The sequence below is a fragment of the Myotis myotis genome, unplaced genomic scaffold (genome assembly GCF_014108235.1).
Source record: "Myotis myotis isolate mMyoMyo1 unplaced genomic scaffold, mMyoMyo1.p scaffold_m19_p_18, whole genome shotgun sequence".
Lineage (NCBI taxonomy): Eukaryota > Metazoa > Chordata > Mammalia > Chiroptera > Vespertilionidae > Myotis > Myotis myotis.
Window position 1 is genome coordinate 30,099,079 of NW_023416322.1, and position 21,103 is coordinate 30,120,181.

The 21,103-nt window shown below is 38.1% G+C and overlaps 1 protein-coding gene across 2 annotated transcripts; it reads right to left on the bottom strand.

The window, feature by feature from the left end:
- Positions 1-633: 633 nt before the first annotated feature.
- HORMAD1 (HORMA domain containing 1) lies at positions 634-21,103 on the bottom strand. 2 transcript variants are annotated; one of them, XM_036343914.1, is made up of 14 exons: positions 20,808-21,103; positions 20,098-20,242; positions 17,976-18,039; positions 17,273-17,309; positions 15,279-15,299; positions 14,979-15,005; positions 13,688-13,755; positions 13,054-13,205; positions 10,961-11,220; positions 8,026-8,092; positions 7,870-7,946; positions 6,574-6,657; positions 3,193-3,264; positions 634-1,132 (listed from the first exon to the last, which is right to left on the bottom strand). In XM_036343914.1, the coding sequence occupies exons 1-14, from the start codon at positions 20,838-20,840 to the stop codon at positions 1,052-1,054; spliced, it is 1,188 nt and encodes a 395-aa protein (XP_036199807.1). In that variant the 5' UTR covers positions 20,841-21,103; the 3' UTR covers positions 634-1,051. The 2 variants fall into 2 exon arrangements, with proteins under 2 accessions (XP_036199807.1, XP_036199808.1); XM_036343915.1 differs by lacking the exon at positions 15,279-15,299.

The window sequence follows — 21,103 nt, forward strand, 5'->3', positions numbered from 1 at the left end:
ATTTAAAAATTGGTTGTGTTTGACAATTAGCTTATTCCTAATTATCCTGTTCCAGAAAAGCCTGATGTGGCTCAGTTTGTGAACCTTTATTTGGTTTACGTTAAACAGGATGGGTACTTTTCTACCATCACATACATACCAACATTCTCGATTTAACGCTTGTTACTAGCAAACCTATGAATAATGTATGTTTTTAGAATATGTCTGCTGAAACCGCAAGAGGCAAGCAGACCAAGTTTTAAGTCTTCTGTTTCTAAAGCAAAGGAAATGGTCAAGCCTGGAACCATGTCCAGGGTTTCTCACTAAGGGCACAGTCTTTCACACCACCACTCAAAAATTCTAGGAAGTGTGCTCAACTCTTGCAAAGTAATATCTACCGAAATGATCTCGAAATTAGTGCCTAAACACTTTCTGCTAATTATATAAAAATTGGAAGCCATGAAAGAGTATAGATGCTTAACAATATTTTATTTATGCTCTGTAAAATGCCAGACTTTTAAAATCAGTTATCATTTTGTCTTATAGTAAAAAAATTTTTAAAAAAAGGTAAAGTACCAATATTCAATTATACATTATATATTATGTTAATACACTATATCAAACTACTAAAGAGAATTGTTTTAATAACACAGTTGCAAACAAAACCAGTTAAATGGTATAGTTTTAACACAAGTAAAAAGTTAATTCCTTCCAAAATATAACACCAAAATAAACATTATTTGTTTCAAAAATGGCTTTAGAGGACCTTAAAAAATTAATGTTTGTTTAAAGAAAGTGTCCACCAAAATGGAAGATAGATCAATATTGAGTAGCTATTAAACAGAATCAATTATGACAATGGTTCTTTTGGTTTTATTAAAAAGTTCTATTGGATTTGTCTTAGATAAGTTTAAGGATCACAATATGATAGCTAAGAATTCATTTTAGTGTACTAACTGCTTAAGACTACATATAAATTTCCAGAGGTAGGGCAAACACACCTTAAAATAGTAATATAGTATCCTTTAAATGTAGAGATGAACTTTGCAATCATGCAGAAGAAAAATAATTTTTATATATGTTCCTTTGGTTCACTAAACTTTCTTCTTTTTGTCACTGACTCTTGACTAGCAGAATCAACGTGATGAAGAACCTGTCAAAAGAAAACAAATACTAAGAATCGGTATTTTACAGTTTAAATGTCTTTAGTTTTATATCTTTTTATGTTTCTGAAGTTTCTTTCTTCTTCTTTTTCAAAAATTATACCTAGTATATCTACGTCCTTCTAAAGTAGGTTACCTGGGTTCTTTAAAAGTAGGGGAAATTTTATTATTCACATATTTAAATCTTCTGATGGCTGCTGAAAGTACATACTTGCAAATTATAAGGGTTGTTGGAGTAGATAAATAGAGTTAACATTATGCTCTCAAAATAGTAAAATATTTTGGGGGATACAGAGAGGGAAAAAGGACTATAAAATGAGCTGCAGATAGAAAAGCAGTCTACCTAGGCACAATGTAAGATTAAAATCATGCCGAAACCGGTTTGGCTCAGTGGATAGAGCGTCGGCCTGCGGACTGAAAGGTCCCAGGTTCGGTTCTGGTCAGGGGCATGTACCTGGGTTGCCGGCATATCCCCAGTAGGGGATGTGCAGGAGGCAGCTGATCGATGTTTCTCTCTCATCGATGTTTCTAACTCTCTATCTCTCTCCCTTCCTCTCTGTAAAAAATCAATAAAATATATTAAAAAAAATAAAATAAAATAAAATCATGTTTTGTTTTTGTATCCTTGGTACTTAGCAGTGCCTAATAGATAGTAGACATTCAATGCACACTTTTGAATGACTGGGATGACAAACTAGGAAAATTCCTAACAAGATTTCCTGAGTTATTGAACTTTGATTTTTCTGGAAGAAACTTACAAAGGATACGATTGAGCCCTAACTGGTTTGGCTCAGTGGATAGAGCATCGGCCTGCAGACTCAAGGGTCCCAGGTTCAATTCCGGTCAAGGGCATGTACCTTGGTTGCGGGCACATCCCCAGTGGGGAGTGTGCAGGAGGCAGCTTATCGATGTTTCTCTCTCATCGATGTTTCTAACTCTCTATCCCTTTCCCTTCCTCTCTGTAAAAAATCAATAAAATATATTAAAAAAACCCCAAATAAACAAACAAAAAAAACAAAGGATACGATTGAATTATGATTTTGCAGGGAGAGAAATCAAGGCTTACTACACTGGGAAAAATTAAAGACTCTAATATATTAGTGACATGTCAAATTATTCCATTTTCTGCTTAAGATAGGTAAATTTTTTAGATTACCCCTTTAACATTTGATTTTTAAAAAGTTTTCAGTTTCTAATTTTAACCTATTAATAACACTAAAAATTATAGTTGAAAAAGTATAAATATTTATCTCAGAAATGACAAATACATTATCTTACTTAGTAAAATAAGATTCCAAATATAAAACAACTGTTATAGGATTTAGGTCAGGGAAAATTTTTTCTCCTAAGGTACTAAGAAGAAATACTATATATATATATATATTTTTTTTTAAAATATGTTTTATTGATTTTTTACAGAGAGGTAGGGAGAGGGCTAGAGAGTTAGAAACATCGACGAGAGAGAAACATCGATCAGCTGCCTCCTGCACACTCCCCACTGGGGATGTGCCTGCAACCAAGGTACATGCCCTTGACCGGAATCGAACCTGGGACCCTTGAGTCCGCAGACTGACGCTCTATCCGCTGAGCCAAACCAGTTAGGGCAGAAATACTATATTTTAAGGAACAACTGGATTTGACAACTTATCTGTTTCTGCTTTAGTTTTGATCTTAGAAAGTTCAGATCAAATTTGTGACCCAATTTTAGCTCTATATAAATAAAATGGCTTGAATATTCTTGTACTCTCAATTTTTCATTCTCATATTTTCCTGATACTGATGTTATTTTATAAATTCCTCCAGCTACTTCAAATCATTCATGGAATCAGACATTAAATATTTACATGGAGAAAATTAATACACCAACATACTGCATCTTATTTTAAAATCATTCCATTTTTTAGAACCAAATATATTTTTAAAAGATTTGGATATCAGAATTCTGAGGTATATCAAGGGATTTTATATTTGTCATCTTCAATTTAATCCATAATAATGATATTCTGATACTTGCCATTTTATTCTACCTATTTATTATCATAAGACTTACTGTTTTTCCAGATTCTAGTTGACTTCTCTTCCGATTTGCTTTAGAAGATTTTACTGGTTTATTTTCATTAGCCTCCAAAAATAGAGAATAATTACTAATGGGTTACTTCTCAAAGAACAAATAACACTTGATTTTTAACCATAGGTACTATATGAAGTTTTTAAAAAAATTTTTTAAACAGCTATAATCCAGACACCATGCCATTCACCTATTTAATAGTTCATAGAGCTATACTATCATTACCATTGTCAATTTTAGAACATTTAGAGAACACTCTAAAAACAAACCCTCTCCCCTTATAGTTATCACTCATCTATTCCCTCATCTTCCCACCAACTCCATGACTTTCTGAATTTATAGAAATCCCTATTCTGGACTTTCATGTAAATGGAATCATATAATATGTGGACTTTTGTGATTGATTTCTTACACTTAGCATAATGTTTTCAAGGTCCATCCAAGTTGTAGCATGTACTGATACACCATTTCTTTTTATAGCTGAACTAGAGGCCCAGTGCACGAAATTCATGTGTGGATATGGTCCCTAGGCCTAGTCTGTGATCAGGGCCATCTTCCTGGCTGCCAGCAGCCAGCCCTGCCCCCTGCCGCCACCTACCCCGGTTCTGCATTCACCATCGGGCAATTGGAGCCTACCAGCCGGGGGGAGGGACCAAAAGGTCAGCTGTTCCACTGGCTGCTACCCACTCGGGTTCCCTGTTCGCCATCGGGCGATGGGAGCCTGATGGCCAGGGAGAGGGACCGAGAGTCGGCCCTTCCATCCACTCACCGGCCCCACCCCCGCCGCGGGTTGCCCTCTGTGTGTGGGGCGACCAGCAGGGGGCAGGGGCTTTGGCCTGGTGCCGCCTCATCCCCTGCCACCTATCCCTGGGTCCGTGTTCACCATCAGGCAATCAGAGCCTGCTGGCCAGGGGGGAGAGACCAAGAGGTCAGCTGTTCCGCCCACTGCCACCCACCTCGGTTCCCGTTCACCATCGGGCGATGGGAGCCTGATGGCTAGGGGGAGGGACTGAGAGGTTGGCTGTTCCATCCGCTTTTGGCCCCACCCCCACCACATTGCCCTCTGTGTGTGGTGAGACTGGTAGGGAGCGGGGCCTTGGCTTGGTGCCATGCACATTCCCCCACCCCCAGCCCTGGGTCCCTGTTTGCATCAGGCAATCGGATTCTGCTGGCCGGGGAAAGTGACCAGTGCTGGGGAAGGTGGTCAGTGCACCTCATAGTGACTGGTAGAGTGGTCATTCTGGTCGTTCTGCTGTTATGGTTGCTGGGCTTTTATTATATAGGATAATATTCTATTGTATGTATATGCCACATTTTGTTTATTCATCCTTTGATAGACACTTAGGTTTTTTTCCATCTTTTGACTACCGTGAATAATGTCAGATATTCAGTTTTTAAAATGAATACTGAATGACAAATTATTATCTATCATACTATTATTCTTTAAAAGGACATAATTTTCTGATGCTTGAAATGTACTCTTCAATAGTAACTTCCTTAGTATATATACTATTAAATATTTTCATTTATTGCCCTTTCCTAACCATAATTCAGTCATGATTCTCAAAATCAGGAGTACTTTTGGCAGACTTTATATCCAAAAACATAGGCAATTTCAGAAATGAATTTATGTTCCCAACACATCCTAATATTACATTACAAGGAAATCTTTGAACCATGACCTCCTGGTTCATAGGTTAATGCCCAACCACTGAGCCACACCCACCAGGCTACCTAATAATTGTTTTTAATTCTGGCTTTTCTCCCTATATCCTAAAAAAGGATACTCATCCGAAATAGAAGTTTCCTAGGAAGAATATTTTGCTGCTAGAAATACTAATTTTTGAAATTCTTTTATCTTTTGCTTTCATCAGCAGGCTAGTTTGAATGCTGTTTTATGCCAGTTCTAACTTCCCATTGAGAATGTTGGGGGGAAAGGACACCTAAAAATGGCAGTGATGTGCTGGTAAATGTTTAACACTAGATTGCCCAAGGAAGTCATTTTGACTGCTTTTTAATTTCAATTAGAAAAACAATTATGTATATAAGGACACAATGTCTTAGAATTTTGTGACTTTTTGTACAACATATAAATGCGTTTATTAATAATTGTAGTTACCTCCCCCTCCTTCATTTCCGGTATATATATATGTGTTATACCTATATTGCCCAAAGCAGTCATTTTGACTGCTTGGGAAATTATCACTCTTATTATTGAATTGAGTAAATTTCTTATATGATCAGTTCGGCTCTGTATTGAAATAACAGTTTTCATTTTTTTTCGATTACCGTCACATGATAACATACAAGTACATGATAAATTGTCGATACTTGATAAGTTGCAGTTGCTCAATAAGCTAAACTAGTACTTGTTATTTGAATCTTTATGCAGTGATACTTGTTCTAATAAGTTGTTTATTTCTTTTGCGCCCTAAATTCATGAAAGAAATGTCGAATAGAAGTGAGTTATTGGAAAAGCTAAGGAACATAAGTGAAGAGTGCTCCGATATTATTCTTTCACAATGCAGTAATTTTGACTGCTTTTGGGCAATATAGGTATATACTAAATTTCAATCTTTCTAGTGTTAATAACTGGTTCTCTGGGAACAAATCCTGGGTTGAGGCATTTGCTGATATTCATGCTGTAAATACTCTATCATGTCCAATTTCAAGCTGCCAACATGATGTCACTGAATGAGGAGTGGGGAGAAATACTCCAGCATACCACTGTTAAAGTGCACTGTTTTCTATTTTTGGACATAATATTTTGCATATTTTACAGAATGCTTCTTTTTTTCACCTCTGAACCTTTGAGAGTAACTTAAAGGTTTAAAATAAAATACAAATTTCTATTTAATACAATTCATACCAAAAAGTAAAACAAAGCAGTGTTTGCCTTTTTGCTTAAGAACATGAGATTCATTTTATGCAAGATGTATATAAAACATTCATTTTTAATGTCTTAATAACAAGATAATCCATTTATAAGATAGAACATGGAACATTTTGGCATTTCCTTGGGAGTCTACTCGAATATAATAGTGTCACTTCTCAAAGCCTTTTCTGGATGTCCCTCTCTAATGTACCTTCAATGAAATTAACCATTCTTTCCTTTGTGGCTCTATGTAGCTTATTCAGACTGCTATAATGGCCCTATACCACTGCTTGTTGACCTCCAATTACTAAACTTTTAGCTAAGAACAGGAACTATGTGTTATTTTTAACACCTAATAAAGTATCTGACACATAGTAGGTGCTTACTAAATATTGGTCCAATAAATGAAGTGTTCATAAACAAAATAAACTCATATATGGGGGGAAATTATAAGGTTAGAATGGAAAACAATCTAAAGAGACACTTACTATTTTACTGTGAAAAATCCTTCCACTTCTTGTTTTGCTTTCAGACATAACAAGTTCAGATGTTTTACTGACTAACTGCTCAACCTAGAGAAGAAAATAATTACACATAATATAATCCTATTGAACCATGTGTTCTCATAACACAATAATAGGATTTAAAAATTCAATTATAGTCTGGCCGGTGTGGCTCAGTGGTTGAGCATCGACCTATGAATCAGGTGATCATAGTTAGATTCTCGGTCAGGGGGACAGAGGGTCAGGGCGTCAGGGTAAATACTTGGGTTTTAGGCTTGATTCCTGGTTGGGGGCATGCAGGAGGCAGCCAGTCAACGATTCTCTATTATCATTGATTTTCTATCTCTCTCTCTCTTTCCCTTCCTCCCTGAAGTCAATAAAAATATTTTTAAAAATAATTCAATCACATAAAATTTAGGGTCTTGTTTGTTGAGGTAATGAAACTTAGTAATTTTGAGTTGGTTTTTACTGTCATAAAAAGTACAAATATAAAGATAGTGAAACTGACACTGTTCACAGTTGACTATTCTCTGAGCTGAGAAAGTCCCAAATGATCATCACCAGGCACTACTCTTCTAGAAGAAAAACTTTAGCTCACTGCCAATGGAAAAAGGGGCTGTGTAAAGGGGGACAATCATCAATAACATTTTCAAGTTCATTTTACCTAAATGTTACTTCTAGATTTTACTGTAAATGGAAAACAAAACTAAACATGTTCTGCTCCAAGACAACAAAAATGTATTATATATAATATTATATATTATATAATCCATTTGTAAATAGAAAGGGTGGTGTATAGTAATTGCTTAAGATTCCATCTAGCTCTGAAATATTGAGATTCTATGAACAGTATGTAGATTATTAAACAAATCTACCAATAATATACTTAAAACTTTCAACATATAATTCCTGAATTTTGTTAATGAGCATTCTTAATACCTAATTTTCTTCTAAAAGACCTAGATTAAGAAAATCTGAGAAATAACTAAATAAACACATAAGAAACAGTCTTAAAAAAAAAAAAAAGTTAAGCCCTAGCGGGTTTGGCTCAGTGGACAGAGCGTCGGCCTGTGGACTGAAGGGTCCCTGGTCAAGGCATGTACCTCAGTTGCAGGCTTGATCCCCATGCAGGAGGAAACCAATCGATGTGACTCACTCACATTAATATTTCTCTCTCTGAACTCTCTCCAAGAATCAATGGAAAAATATCCTCGGGTGAGGATCAACAAAAAATAAAAATAAGAAAAAAACAAAAGTAAGATGGAACTATCAAGTTTATACCTGAGAAGGAGAAACTGAAAGCTCTGGAACTTCTTTAGATGTCATAATCTCATCTTCCTCACAAGCTAAATTTGGTTCTGAAAAAAAAAAAAAAAAAGTTAAAAGCATAAAACTGAGTTAGAAGTGAATCAATCTACATTTACATTAACTTCATACCTCCAAGTTCAGAAGATCCAGGATTTTTTTTCTGCTCTTCTGTTTTCATTTCAATGTCAAAATCATCCTATATAATTACATGGGGAATAAAAGGACACATTTCAAAAAGAAAATAAAATAACTTGGTGGACCTATTTAAACAAATTTGTTTTCTGTGAAGGTTAAATCCTATATAATAAAAGGCTAATATGCAAATTGCCCCCTTGACCAAACCCCTCTAGAGTTCGACCAGAGGGTGGGGCCAGCCCACCAACCACCTGCAGCCCCTCCCCTCAGCTGGCCTGATCTGCCTGGGCCAGACCCCACCCATGCACGAATTTGTGCACCTGGCCTCTAGTATAACATAAGACTACAACTACCTTATGCTTGCTAGAAATAAAATGGTCGTATAATTACTATAACAAGGCAACTTATTTATCCAAAGTATAAAATACTTTACAGGGTTGCTTTGAGGACAAATGATAAAAATATATAATTTTCTCAAAATGTATAATGGTTCTAAGAACCCTTAGATCTTACTGTGTTTGAGGGCACTGAATTAGACATATTCACAAAACAAGCTGCCACTTCTATTGTTCTGGAATTTCCACACAGATGTTAGCATACACTCTGAACAGGTTTAATGTTTACTTCATAAGTATTATTCCCTATGTGACATATGTCAAAGAACTTTAAATATTTTTTTAAAATGTTTTTATTGATTTTAGAGAGAAAAAGGGAGAGGGAGAGAGAGAAACATCGATAGGCTGCCTCCTGCATGGGGTAGGATAGGAAGGGGTGGGGGATGGAGCTTGCAACCCAAGCATGTGTCCTGACCGGAATTGAACCAGTGACCTCCTGGTGCATGGAACAACACTAAACCAACTGAGCCAGGGCCAAGCTTTAAATATTTTAAAGAATGCTACATAAATCCCAGACATATTTGTTTATAAAGCAAGGCTGTGGTTTAGTTTTTAGGGAAAATATTTCTTCTTTGACAGTATTGGTTGAAAATGAAATTTTTCTATTTGTAAGGATGTGGGGACAGAGCCTAAATCATAATAGTCAGAACTGTGGTCCCAATTTAGGATAAAATAAGACAAGAACAAACAACAAAGATGAGATTAAAGAAAATTATGTTAATGATGAAAGATTTCCTTGGAGTGAGGCAACAACAAAAGCTTTCTTATACTTATACTAGGGGCCTGGTGCATGAAATTCGTGCACAGGGGGTGGGTCCCTCAGCCCAACCTGCACCCTCTCCAATCTGGGAACCCTCAGGGGAGCCCTCTCCAACCCAGGAGTTTCTGTCTGTCTTTGCAATCATATGAGCGAATTGTCTGAGACCTCAACCCAGTTTGGTTTGATGCTCACAGAATAATAGAGGTCTTTTTTTTTCTTTGCTCCATTGGTGGGAGATTTCCTAGAAGTAGCAGGATATCTTCCTTTTAATTTTTCCTCAACACTCTGACTTTACTATGTCTCTCTCACCTTTGCTTTCCCTCCAACTCCCACCTGCAACAGTAACTTGCTCCAGGCTCATTTTGCTCTAATGTCTAGGAGATCCCGCAACACGTCTGCCACCAGAACTATGATTCCCAGCATTCTTGGTGCTCCCCACGCTCTGGGCTTCTGCTTCCGGTACAGGGGCTGCAGAAACCAAAAGGACTAGGAACTCCAGCCGCCCGCAGGCCTGGCTGACAGGACCGGATACTCCAGTGGTGTCCCTGGGACCCAGGCGGCTTGGCGCCAGAGTGTGCATGCTGGCCACAGGCTTGGAGTGGCCAGGGTCCTGGGGATGCCCGCCGCATTGCCCTGGCAACGTGGCAGGTGAGCAGGCATCCTGCCCCGCCCCTGGCCACTTGGCACCTGTGCGTGTGAGCGCTGCCCACAGGCCTGCCAACTTTGTTGGGCTAATTTGCATACTCACTCCTGATTGGCTGTGGGAATCTTGGAGGGACAGTCAATTTACATATTTGTCTATTATTAGTATAGATTCATCCATTCATTCAACCAATACTGAGAATGCACACTTGTAAATCTAAGTGCTAGGTACAGGAGGACAACAATAAGATACTTTTTCTTCCTTCTAGGAACTCCAGGCTGCTTCAGGACTGACTCTCCAGGCCCTAAAAAAATTCAAGCAGAGCTAATAGAATTGTAAAAAGGGCTCCAGCATTAGTTGGAGAATTGGACTGGGTCAGTGGTTTTCAAACTATGCTCCAGAGACCAAACTATGCTCACCACTATGAGGGGAGGTCAAGTGGTTGGCTGGGCCTCTAACCATTCCAGGCTTCATTCAAACTTGTTGCAATTTAAAAAAAAAATATATATATATATATATATATTTTATTGATTTTTTACAGAGAGGAAGGGAGAGGGATAGAGAGTTAAAAACATCCATGAGAGAGAAACATCCATCAGCTGCCTCCTGCACACCCCCTACTGGGGATGTGCCCGCAACCAAGGTACATGTCCTTGATCGGAATCGAACCTGGGACTCTTCCGTCCACAGGCCGACGCTCTAGCCACTGAGCCAAACTTGTCAGGGCAAACTTGTTGCACTTTTAAATAATGTTTGTATTGAGATAAAAAGCATTAAAACATTTTGAATTTTTAAACTGGGTTGGGCATATTCAGAGTGTATACTAATATCTGTATGGAAATTCCAAAGCTATGAAAGTGGTAGCTTATTGTGTGAACATTTCTAATTTAGTACCCTCAAACACCAATAAGATCTAGGGGTTCTTAAGAAACCAGGATACATTTTGAGAAAGTTGTATATTTTTATAATTTGTCTTTTAAAACAAGCCTATACCTTCTTTAAGGTCCCTTCCAACCTTGAGTTTATGTTTCTGATTCAATATTTATTCAAATATTAACATGAGCTATTAAAGTCCTTATTGAGGCAAACATTTATTACTACTGTACTTTATATCTCTTTAAATACACTTACAGATGTATTATGCTCCTGTTCATCTTCTGGATCATCTTTGTCCATGAGTATTTTTTGAAATGGTGTTTTTAACTGGTTTGGAAATAATACAGTTGAATCAATATTTTCCATTCGTTCTTTCTCGGTGGTCACCTTTACTTTGAAGGTGTGAAAGGGTGTTGGGACTTCTCCCACATTTAAGTACATAGGCTCCCCTTCAAATATCACTCCTTCACAATCACCATCCTTAAAACCAGGAGGCTGGTAACCTGGGGGTGTAACTGCAAAAAAGTAAGTATAAACTGTGCTGTTCACGAAATTGAAGAAAATATTATTATAAAAATATATGCAGATTGAAGAAATTTCAAATACAATAAAAAGTAAAAATCACCCTCCTATTGTTTCCAAGTTCTTATTTTATTCCCTAAAGGTAACCTTTTTTTCCCCATTTGACTGTCTGTGTGATCTTGAGGAAATTATTTATCATCCTTGATTTGATTTACTCATCTGTCAAATGGGGAAAATAACAGGACTTACCTCATAGGGTAATTGTGGATATTAAATGAATTAAAGTGTGCAAAATGCTCAGAATGGGACTGGCACATAGTAAGTATTTAATAAATACCAGTTGTTTTTATGTTGTTGCTTTATGTTCTTTTAGAAGACAGATTATGCATATAAAATTTATAATATTCTATATATTCATATATATACACTTAAAAAACACAAATAAGATCATACCTGTGCCAACCTGTTTATAACATCTTTTAAATGTTTTAATATTTCTTGAATAACTTAATTTATCAGCGAATTTTTAACCCTTTTCGGTCCAACCTTGAGGCTGACTCGACAGACCAGGCGCTAAGAGCAGGTCCAATGTCGAGCAATAAGAACATTTTTTAAGAACTTTTTAGTTCAACATTCAATCCCGTCAATTAATTTGGACCAGACTGTTTGAATTCCAAAAATAACATTGGACCTCAAAGGGTTAAAAATAATTTTTTAATGTTTTTACTGATTTGTAGAGAGAGAAAGGGAGAAGGATAGAGAAATAGAAACATTGATGAGAGAGAAACATCCGATGATTGGCTGCCTCCTGCACACCCTCCCCACTGGGGATTGAGCGTGCAACCCAGGCATATGCCTTGACCCCGAATCAAACTGTGACCTCTTGGTTCCTGCGTCGATGCTCAACTGCTGAGCCACACCGGACGGGTTATCAGTGCATACTTTTTAATAGCTTGCATAGTATTTTATTATATAGATGCACCATAATTTATTTACATAATCCTCCAATGAAGGACACTCAAGGTTGTTTCCAGTTTGTTCCTGTTTTAACCAAGAGTATAATGAAAATCCATATATACATATATATACACACACACACACACACACATATATTGCATATTTGTGTAAGTATATTCCTAAGATATTTTCCTAGCTATAGAATTTTTGGATTAAAGGCAATGTGCATTTAAAATTGTAATACTGCCAAATTGTTATTTAAAAATGTTGTATCTATGCATATTCTCTCAAGAGTATATAAAAATGCCTGCTTCCCTCCCACACACCCTTGCCAATAATGTGTTTATAAATTTTGCTGATCTAATAAGTGAAAATGGTATCTGTTTCATTTCTTTAATTATGAGTAAGACTTTACCTATCATAGATATGTTATCACTGGAGAAGTCTGTGTATTTTTTAAAGTGCATTTTGTCAATTCTTTCTTTTTCAAATGTTAATATTAAGTGTAAATTTTGTGATTTCAAAAAAAGTATATAACAATTTAGATCCTTACAAACATTTGGGATGAAAACCAATCATTTCAACAACAATAAAACATGCAGATACTAAAACAGTATGTATTGCAGCCCAGCCTGCGTGGCTCAGTGTTTGAGTGTTGACCTATGAACCAGGTCACAGCTCGATTCCCGGTCAGGGCACATGCCTAGATTGTGGGCTCAATCCCCAGTGTGGAGCATGCAGGAGGCAGCTGAGTGATGGTTCTCTCTCATCATTGATGTCTCTCTCTCTCTCTCTCTTCCCCCTTTTTCTCTGAGATCAATAAAAATATATTAAAAAAAAAATAAAACAGTATGTATTGCAAATAGTACCTTCATCATAGTAAAAAAGTTTCATGGTCAAGCAAACATCATTAGGTAAAGGTTCCAGATTTTGCATTAGAACATACATCTTGCGAATGAGGAGAATACTTGCTTTCTTGGTGTCAGCAGATGACAAACTAGATTCAGTGCTTTGATTTTGACTAGAAGAGAATCACACATTATTTTATGACACCTGTAGCTTCTAATAACATAGCTTCACATTTTACTATTTAAGATTCTTATTTCTATTATAGCATTAAGTTGTAAAGTTGAAAGGAACCATAAAATGTCATTATGATACAAAAGTTATTATTATAAACTAGTAGCTTAATTTTACATAAATTAATATGCATTTTATATAAGATGCTTGAAGAAAACAAATCATGGATTTTAATTATATTTATAATCACTCAAGCATGCAATAGCTTTCCTACTCTTTGGCTCTGTTTCCTAATTAAAATAACATACAATTAGCCACAGAATCCTGGTTTACAGCTACTCCAAGGATACTTGGTACAGCTACACCTTGATGGTTAATTGGGGATGTCTGAAAAGTTCCAAATTAATCCTGAAGTTTAGTTATATAGTATTAATATGAATAAATGGTAATCTGTCATAGAAAAAGAAAAGTATAGAACAATACCTTATGAAGTCCATGACTGGTCCATTCTCAGTGTACTTGAATTTAAATTGGTAACATTCTGAAATTGTCTTAAGTAGAAAACACTGCAGTTATGTATCTGATATACAGTATTGGAAGCCAAGTAGCTGTATACTGCTTTTGTATGACTTAATATTTACTTAATAATTTTTTCTGCCATATTAATCCCTATTGGTTCATCGAAACTTTAAAGTCCCAATAGTTGATTACCATGGTTTGGGATTTATGGCTTCAATCTTTGAGAGAAATTTATTCTCCTACTCATTGCAATGTATGTTAGATTTATCAGAGAGAAGGAATTCCTTGGCAGACAGATAAGGAAGGGAGGCAGCATATCTCTTACTTTAGCAGAACGACAAAGCACAGGCCTTCAATTCTTGCTATACTGTAACCACAAGCAAGTCATTTACGCTTTTTAAAAAATATATATTTTTGCCGAAACCGGTTTGGCTCAGTGGATAGAGCATCGGCCTGCGGACTGAAGGGTCCCAGGTTCGATTCCGGTCAAGGGCATGTACCTGGGTTGCGGGCATATCCCCAGTAGGAGATGTGCAGGAGGCAGCTGATCGATGTTTCTCTCTCATCGATGTTTCTAACTCTCTATCTCTCTCCCTTCCTCTCTGTAAAAAATCAATAAAATATATTTAAAAAAATATATATTTTTTTATTGCTTTCAGAGAGGAAGGGAGAGGGAAAGAACAATGGGAACATCAATGATGAGAGAGAATCAATGATTGGCTGCCTCCTGCATGCTCCCTACTGGGGATTGAGCCCACAACCCTGGCATGTGTCCTGACAGGGAATTGAGCCGTGACCTCCTGGTTCATAGGTCACGGGGAGCAGGCCTAAGCCAGCAGTCGAACATCCCCAAGGGCTCTCGGACGGCGAGAGGGTGCAGGTCGGGCTGAGGGACCCCGCCCGCCCCCCCCCCAAGTGCACAAATTTCATGCACCAGGCCTTTAGTAATTTTATAAAAGGAATACTATGAAGAACCAAAAGTCAGCATATTTAAGTTATTTCAAATGGTCTGTGGCTTTGTGACCTAGAGTCAGTCACATAATCTCTCTTGTAGTAAGTGTATTAATTTGTTTGAAGGTAACTAAACAAACCCTGTTTTACCTCAAAAAAGTCTTTATGAGGTTCAAACTTGAAAATATATGTGAAAGTGCATTGGTTAAAACACAATTAAAAGCATAAGATATTATATTATAATTTAAGTTATTTTTTAGATATTAGAGGCATTATGTATCTTTACTAACTTAAGCAGAGTTACCTGAGGGTCTTCTGGGTTGGTGTATACCTATTTTAAAATAATTTACAATTGAGTGATACAAGGCTAAGTATTCAAGGAGAAGTAAATTAGTTGTTTAGACTAAACTATTACATGAACTCAGCAAAATAAAATACAAAACAACCCCCTAAAATATTAATTTTGATACTTTTCCCCCATTAAATAGATTAGTTATTTCAATAAAGTGACATAATTAATTGATGGTTTTAGTATTACTTAATTAAGCAAGGTAGAATTTTACTGTCTTTAAAAAACAACAACATATAATTTAAAAATACTTACAGCTAGAACAACAATCCTTAGCTGAAATACAACAAAGAACAAAAATCTTACTTTTATTGTATAAAATGTTTTCATGATGGATCATAAGAATTCTGTCCTATTTCAAAATTTATTCCTAGTAAAAAATAATCTTGCAGAAAATAGACTTCATATGATGCATATAGAGCAATACATACTTTACATGTCTTTCTCTATTCCCTAAAACATCTGCTTCTAGTTGACTTACTGAAGGATGAAATTCATGTTATTTGCTTAAGCAAATAGGAGCATTACTGCCAGTTACAAGAAAAATATATATTTTGAAAGAACACATTAAATCTTTCCAATGTGAAAACTAACTTTGAAAGGAGAAAAAATACAGAATTCAGGGCCCTGGTCATTTAATAAAGGGAAGAGGCTTTTGAGACCACAGAACAGAGAATCACAGGAAATCATTCACTCAAGTAACCTGCCAAAATCTAAGAGTCATCCTTGATTTAGATCTTTTGCTAATACTTCAGAACCAATCTACCACCAAGTCCAATCAATTCTACTATGAAACATATCTTAAATCTCTTTTTTTTTCTCCTCTTCTGTTATCCTGGTCTAAGCCACCAGTTTGTTTGTTTTACCAGTACTGTAATAATAGATTAAAGTGCTATTCTCCTTAATTTCAATCTTATTCTACTTCTATAGTATATTCTCTAAATAGCAGCCAGAGTGATTTCTAATTTAACATATAAATCAAATAATGTTACATTTCTACTCAAAATCTTCAAATGATTTTTATTTGCACCTAAAGTAAAATCCAAACTCTTTACCTACATAGCTGTGAATGCTCCTGCCCTCCTTCTCTCTCCAAGCTCATCTCCTGCCACTCTACACTGTTTATTGCACTACAATCATACTGGCCTTTTTGTTCCTTGAACTCTCCAAACTCCCCTCCAGCTCTGAATTTGCTGCTCTGCTAGGAATATTCTGTCCCTAATATCAATGCCTGCCTGGTTTATTCTCATTTAAGTCTCAGCTTAAATCCCACCTACTCACGTAGTTCCTCTGAACACCCCATCTAAAGTTACCTTACCTTTCATTTGCCACCTATTATTTCTAAAAATTTTAATTGCACTTATCTGACTTGCTTGTTTGACCACTGTTAGCTTACCCAGCTCTTACCCAGAATATGTGTCTAGCACACAGTAGGCACTCAATATTTAATAGACATTAAATATTTAACGCCTTAATGAGGGAGATTAGTGACCATAGATAAAATTTTACCTTTCTCAACTTTATTTCACTTCTTTGTATATGTTGATATAAATATATGCTAACTATACAAAAAGGCTCATGGTCTATCGTAAAACTTTATTAATTGAAATTTCACTAATTCAGAATTTGTGACAATATAACTTAGACTAATGGAAATTTATTTTTGAATGCTCATGAATAAATTATTAAATTATTAGTATAAATAAGAGTAGAGAAGGCATGTGAAACTAATTAATAAACTATTTATTTATTTTTTAAAATATACTTTTATTGATTTCAGAGAGGAAGGGAGAGGGAGAGAGACATAGACACATCAATGATGAGAAAGAATCATTGATGGGCTGCCTCCTGCACAATTCCTCCTGGGGACTGAGTCCACAACCCCTGGCATGTGCCCTGACTGGGAAGTGAACCATGACCTCCTGGTTCATAGGTCTATGCTCAACCACTGAGCAACACCAGCTGGGCATGAATAAACTACTTAAAGACCTTTTAATTCATTGTTTTTGTAAATGTGTTAATGAGTGTTAACAACCACAACTCTCTTGGCAAAATCTGTGATATAGTAATTCTATTAGCTTTAAATGAGGGAAATATTGGTCTTTAAAATATTCAAATGTTTAGGCTTTTCAGTAATTTGAACTGGCCTATGCTAAAGTTAGTTTAAATTAATATTTTACTACATGGTAATTAATGTTACATTTGTAGAATAAATTGTGGAGAAAAAGGATAAAGAGATATTAACTTACATATTTTTTCTGTAAAGCATCATAGCATCCTCGCATCCTAAAAAAATAATCAAGGATTCATTTTTAGATTGAATGCATTTCCAGAAAATAATTCTTTTAATAAATCTCCTTATTATCTAATGACTAAATAATATAAAATTTTCTTATTAAAGCTCCTGTCCTATTAACTAGTTTAAAATAATGAAAACAAACAATGCCAAGAATATAAAATGCTGATATGGAGGGAAGGGAAGATATAAAATATCTGACCTCAGCCTGGCAAGCGTGGCTCAGTGGTTGAGCATTGACCTGTGAACCAGGTCATGGTTCCATTCCCAGTCAGGGCACATTCCTGGGCTTCAGGCTCGATCCCCAGTGTGGGAAGTGCAGGAGGCAACTAATCAATGGTTCTCTCTCATCATTGATGTTTCTATATCTCTCTTCCTCTCCCTTCCTCTCTGAAATCAATAAACAATATATTTTAAAAATAACAAGTAAAATATCTGACCTACTATTTGTGGGGAACAATAATAGGAAAATGAAGCTCACATGGAGCATAAAATAAAGAAAAAATTTAATGCAAAAATCCAAAGACCTGCAAATATAGTATCCAAGGTTAAAGGGGGACTTGCTAAAATTGGGTTAAACACTGAAATGTATCCAAGGTACAAAAAATGTGATTTAATAAAAAAAAAATCCTATTGTTAGGTATCATTTTACTTACCAATACACTAACTGTGTAGCTCCTGGACAACTTTTATTTTCTCTCAGAATTTTGACACAAAGATCTAAACATAAAAATTATAAATTTAGAGCTACTTAAGATTAGTAAACAACTAGAAATTTAAAGTGAAGATTATGTTCTTCAGCTGTGTATTATCTATAATAATCCTATATAATAAAAGGGTCATATGAAAATTGACCGAACGGTGGAATGACCAGTTGCTATGATGCACACTGACCACCAGGGGGCAGATGCTCAATGCAGGAGCTGACCCCTGGTGGTCAGTGTGCTCCCACAGGAGGACTGCCGCTCAGCCACAAGTTGGGCTGGGGGCTGGAAAGTGCACTGGCGGTGGCGGGAGCCTTTCCCGCCTCTGCGGCGTGCTAAGGATGTCCAACTGTGGCTTAGGCCCGCTCCCCACAGGGGACATCTTCCGAGGGCTCCCAGACTGCGAAAGGGTGCAGGCCGGGCTAAGGAACACCCCCATCCCCTCCAGTGCACGAATGTTGTGCACTGGGCCTCTAGTATAATAAAAATGTAATATGCTAATTAGACTGGACAGCCGAACAACCTTCCAGATGTCCTTCTGGATGACCTTCCAGATGAAGCTGGGGCTGTGAGGACCAAGGCAAGCTGCCACGGCCACACACTTTGCATGAATTTTGTGCATCAGGCCTCTAGTCCTATATAATAAAAGGCTAATATGCAAATAGACCGAACAGAGGAACAAATGAACAACTGGCCCCTATGACATGTGCTGACCACCAGGGGGCGTGTTCAGAACATGGCGGGCGTTGGCAGCAGGCGGCAGAGCGCGGAACATGGTGGGCATTGGCCGCAGTGGGATGGTGGAGCAGGTGAGCAGGGGCACCAGACCAAGGTCGGGTGCCGGTCGCTGTCATCAGGGCAAACCTCTGGTGGTTACTGAAAATTCTTTGCTCCCGTGCACTGCGGTCCTGCCCAGTGTTCTCACCTGCTGTCGGCACAGGTCTGCTCCCACCCACTGCTGGCACTGGAGCCGCCACTCGCACCTGCTGCTGGCACCCAGGGCCGGCCCCCATCGCTTGCCGCGTCAGTGGGTGTGAGTGGCAGCTGCCAGCTCCAATTGCCCCTCAGGGCTTCTCCACCTCCCCCTGCTCCTGAGGGGTGATTGGGGCCGGCAGCCGCCTCTCGCACCTGCTGCTGACAACAGCCCTGCTTGCACCCGCAGCCAGCACCAGTCCCGATTGCTTGTAACCATCAGCAGGTGTGAGCGGCGGCTGCCGGCCAGATTGTCCCTGAGGACTTCTCCACCTCCCCCTGCTCCTGAGTGGTAATCAGGGCAGCAGCCGCCACTCGCACTCACTGACGGCGCTGGCCCTGCTCACACTCGCTGCTGGCACCGGCCCCAATAGCTCCACGCCATCAACAGGTGGGAGCGGGGCTGGTGCCAAAAGCGTGTGGGAGCGGCAGCGATGGGAGCGGAGCTGCCGGCAGACATGAGACTGGGGGCCTCAGTGGGAGGGGCCGGGCAGGGGCATGGACAATGGGCTGAGACCCGCCCCTGTACCCACATCAGCCCCACAGCCCTCAGTTCCTGTCAAGGTGCACAAATTCGTGCACTGGGCCCCCAGTCAGTATATTATTGTCAATGAACTCTCAGATGATTAGTATTAATATAAAAAGCTAATATGCAAATATGCAACCCACGCTACAATGTGGATGAGCTTTGAAAACATTATGCTAAGTGAAATACGCCAGTCACAAAGGGCCACATATTGTATGATTGCAATTATACGAAATGTCCAGAATAGAAAAACCCATGGAGACAGGAAGCTGACTGGTGGTTGCTTAGGACTGGGAAGCTGAGGGAGGTGAGAGTGACTTAGTGGGCATGGAGTTTCTTTGGGAGCAATGAAAATTTACTAAAATTGACAGTGGTGACAGTTGCATATCCCTTTGAACATATGAAAACCACTCAATTGTGCAATTTAAATGAGTGACTTGTCAGGTGTGTGAATTATATCTCAATAATAAAGCTGTTATTAAAAAAGCAAAATCTCTAAGGAAAAAATTATAGTTTTAGAGCAAGCCCATATAAGAATAACTACGTTTAAAGGAAGTTTTAAAATAAACATATTACCATCTAGGTATCTTGATCCATAAGCACATTCTGGAAATATTCCTCTCAAATACGTGATGCAGGACACGGAAATCGCTAGGAGCCTCTTCACCAGCATCAGAGAGCTCTGCTCGGTCATGATCTCGTTGGGAAACACCAACGCACTCTACGTTCGAGGGGAAGGAGACATTTGGCTTACGAAAAGGAAAGTCTTCCTTGCAGTAGACCCAGTCCTGCAAAAGCAGGTGCTCTCCCCGAGAACCCTTGGCCCTCGCAGACAATAACCCCCAGAAGGCAGCCTGGCCCCTGCGGTGGGAAGGCGCTCGCAGGCAGCAGCCCAGCGGCGACATGAAAAGCACCCGCTGCACAGACAGCAAATACCGTGCAGGCGAGGCCCCTGACCTCTGACTTCTGACCTCTGTGGGCCGTGAACATCAGTTTCTAGGAGTGGACGCCATGGATGATAACTTCATCAGAGCAACCGGACCGCACGCATTCGCACCCAAGGTGAACTGACCTTGAACATCCAACAGGCTTCTCCATTCATTCAAAACAGTTTAGAAAAAAAAAAAAAAAAAAAAATCTCCATTTCTCAAAACATGGGAGTTTTCGGATATCACTAAACCCTCAAACAGCTGGCTCTAATTCTCAAATACAAAAGCAGTTGAGACTTCAAGACAACAATAAAATTAGCTAAATTAAAATGTATTAGAATACGAAAAAACTCATACCATGGGTGTTCCCTGCAGCTGGGCAGTGGCCATCTTCTGAGGAAGTATTGTCTTTAATTCAACCTTGTGAGACAAACACCAGCTTTAACGTCAGGCCTTATTTTTACCCTTTTCTAGTTTACTACCTATCCAGGCAGGAAGAATGATACGTGACTAAACGAGAGGATTCCTTTACTTAAAATGGAATCTTCAAAAACATTCATTTTGCCCTTCTTGTAAGGTCCTCATTTTAAGCCGTTTTACTAGCAAGCCTGACATAAATGGGTTAAGAAAGCTCTTTCAAAGACCTTTTTTTG

What these genes read in the sequence shown, in the direction of transcription:
- HORMAD1 (XM_036343914.1), bottom strand. Translation starts at nt 20,840, where the DNA reads ATGGCCACTGCCCAGCTGCAGGGAACACCCATG. An exon ending in AGCTGCAGGGAACACCCATG is followed by an intron (nt 20,243 to 20,807) that starts GTATGAGTTTTT and finishes CCTCGAACGTAG; the next exon opens with AGTGCGTTGGTGTTTCCCAA. An exon ending in AACTAGAATCTGGAAAAACA is followed by an intron (nt 1,133 to 3,192) that starts GTAAGTCTTATG and finishes TTCTTTTGACAG; the next exon opens with GTTCTTCATCACGTTGATTC.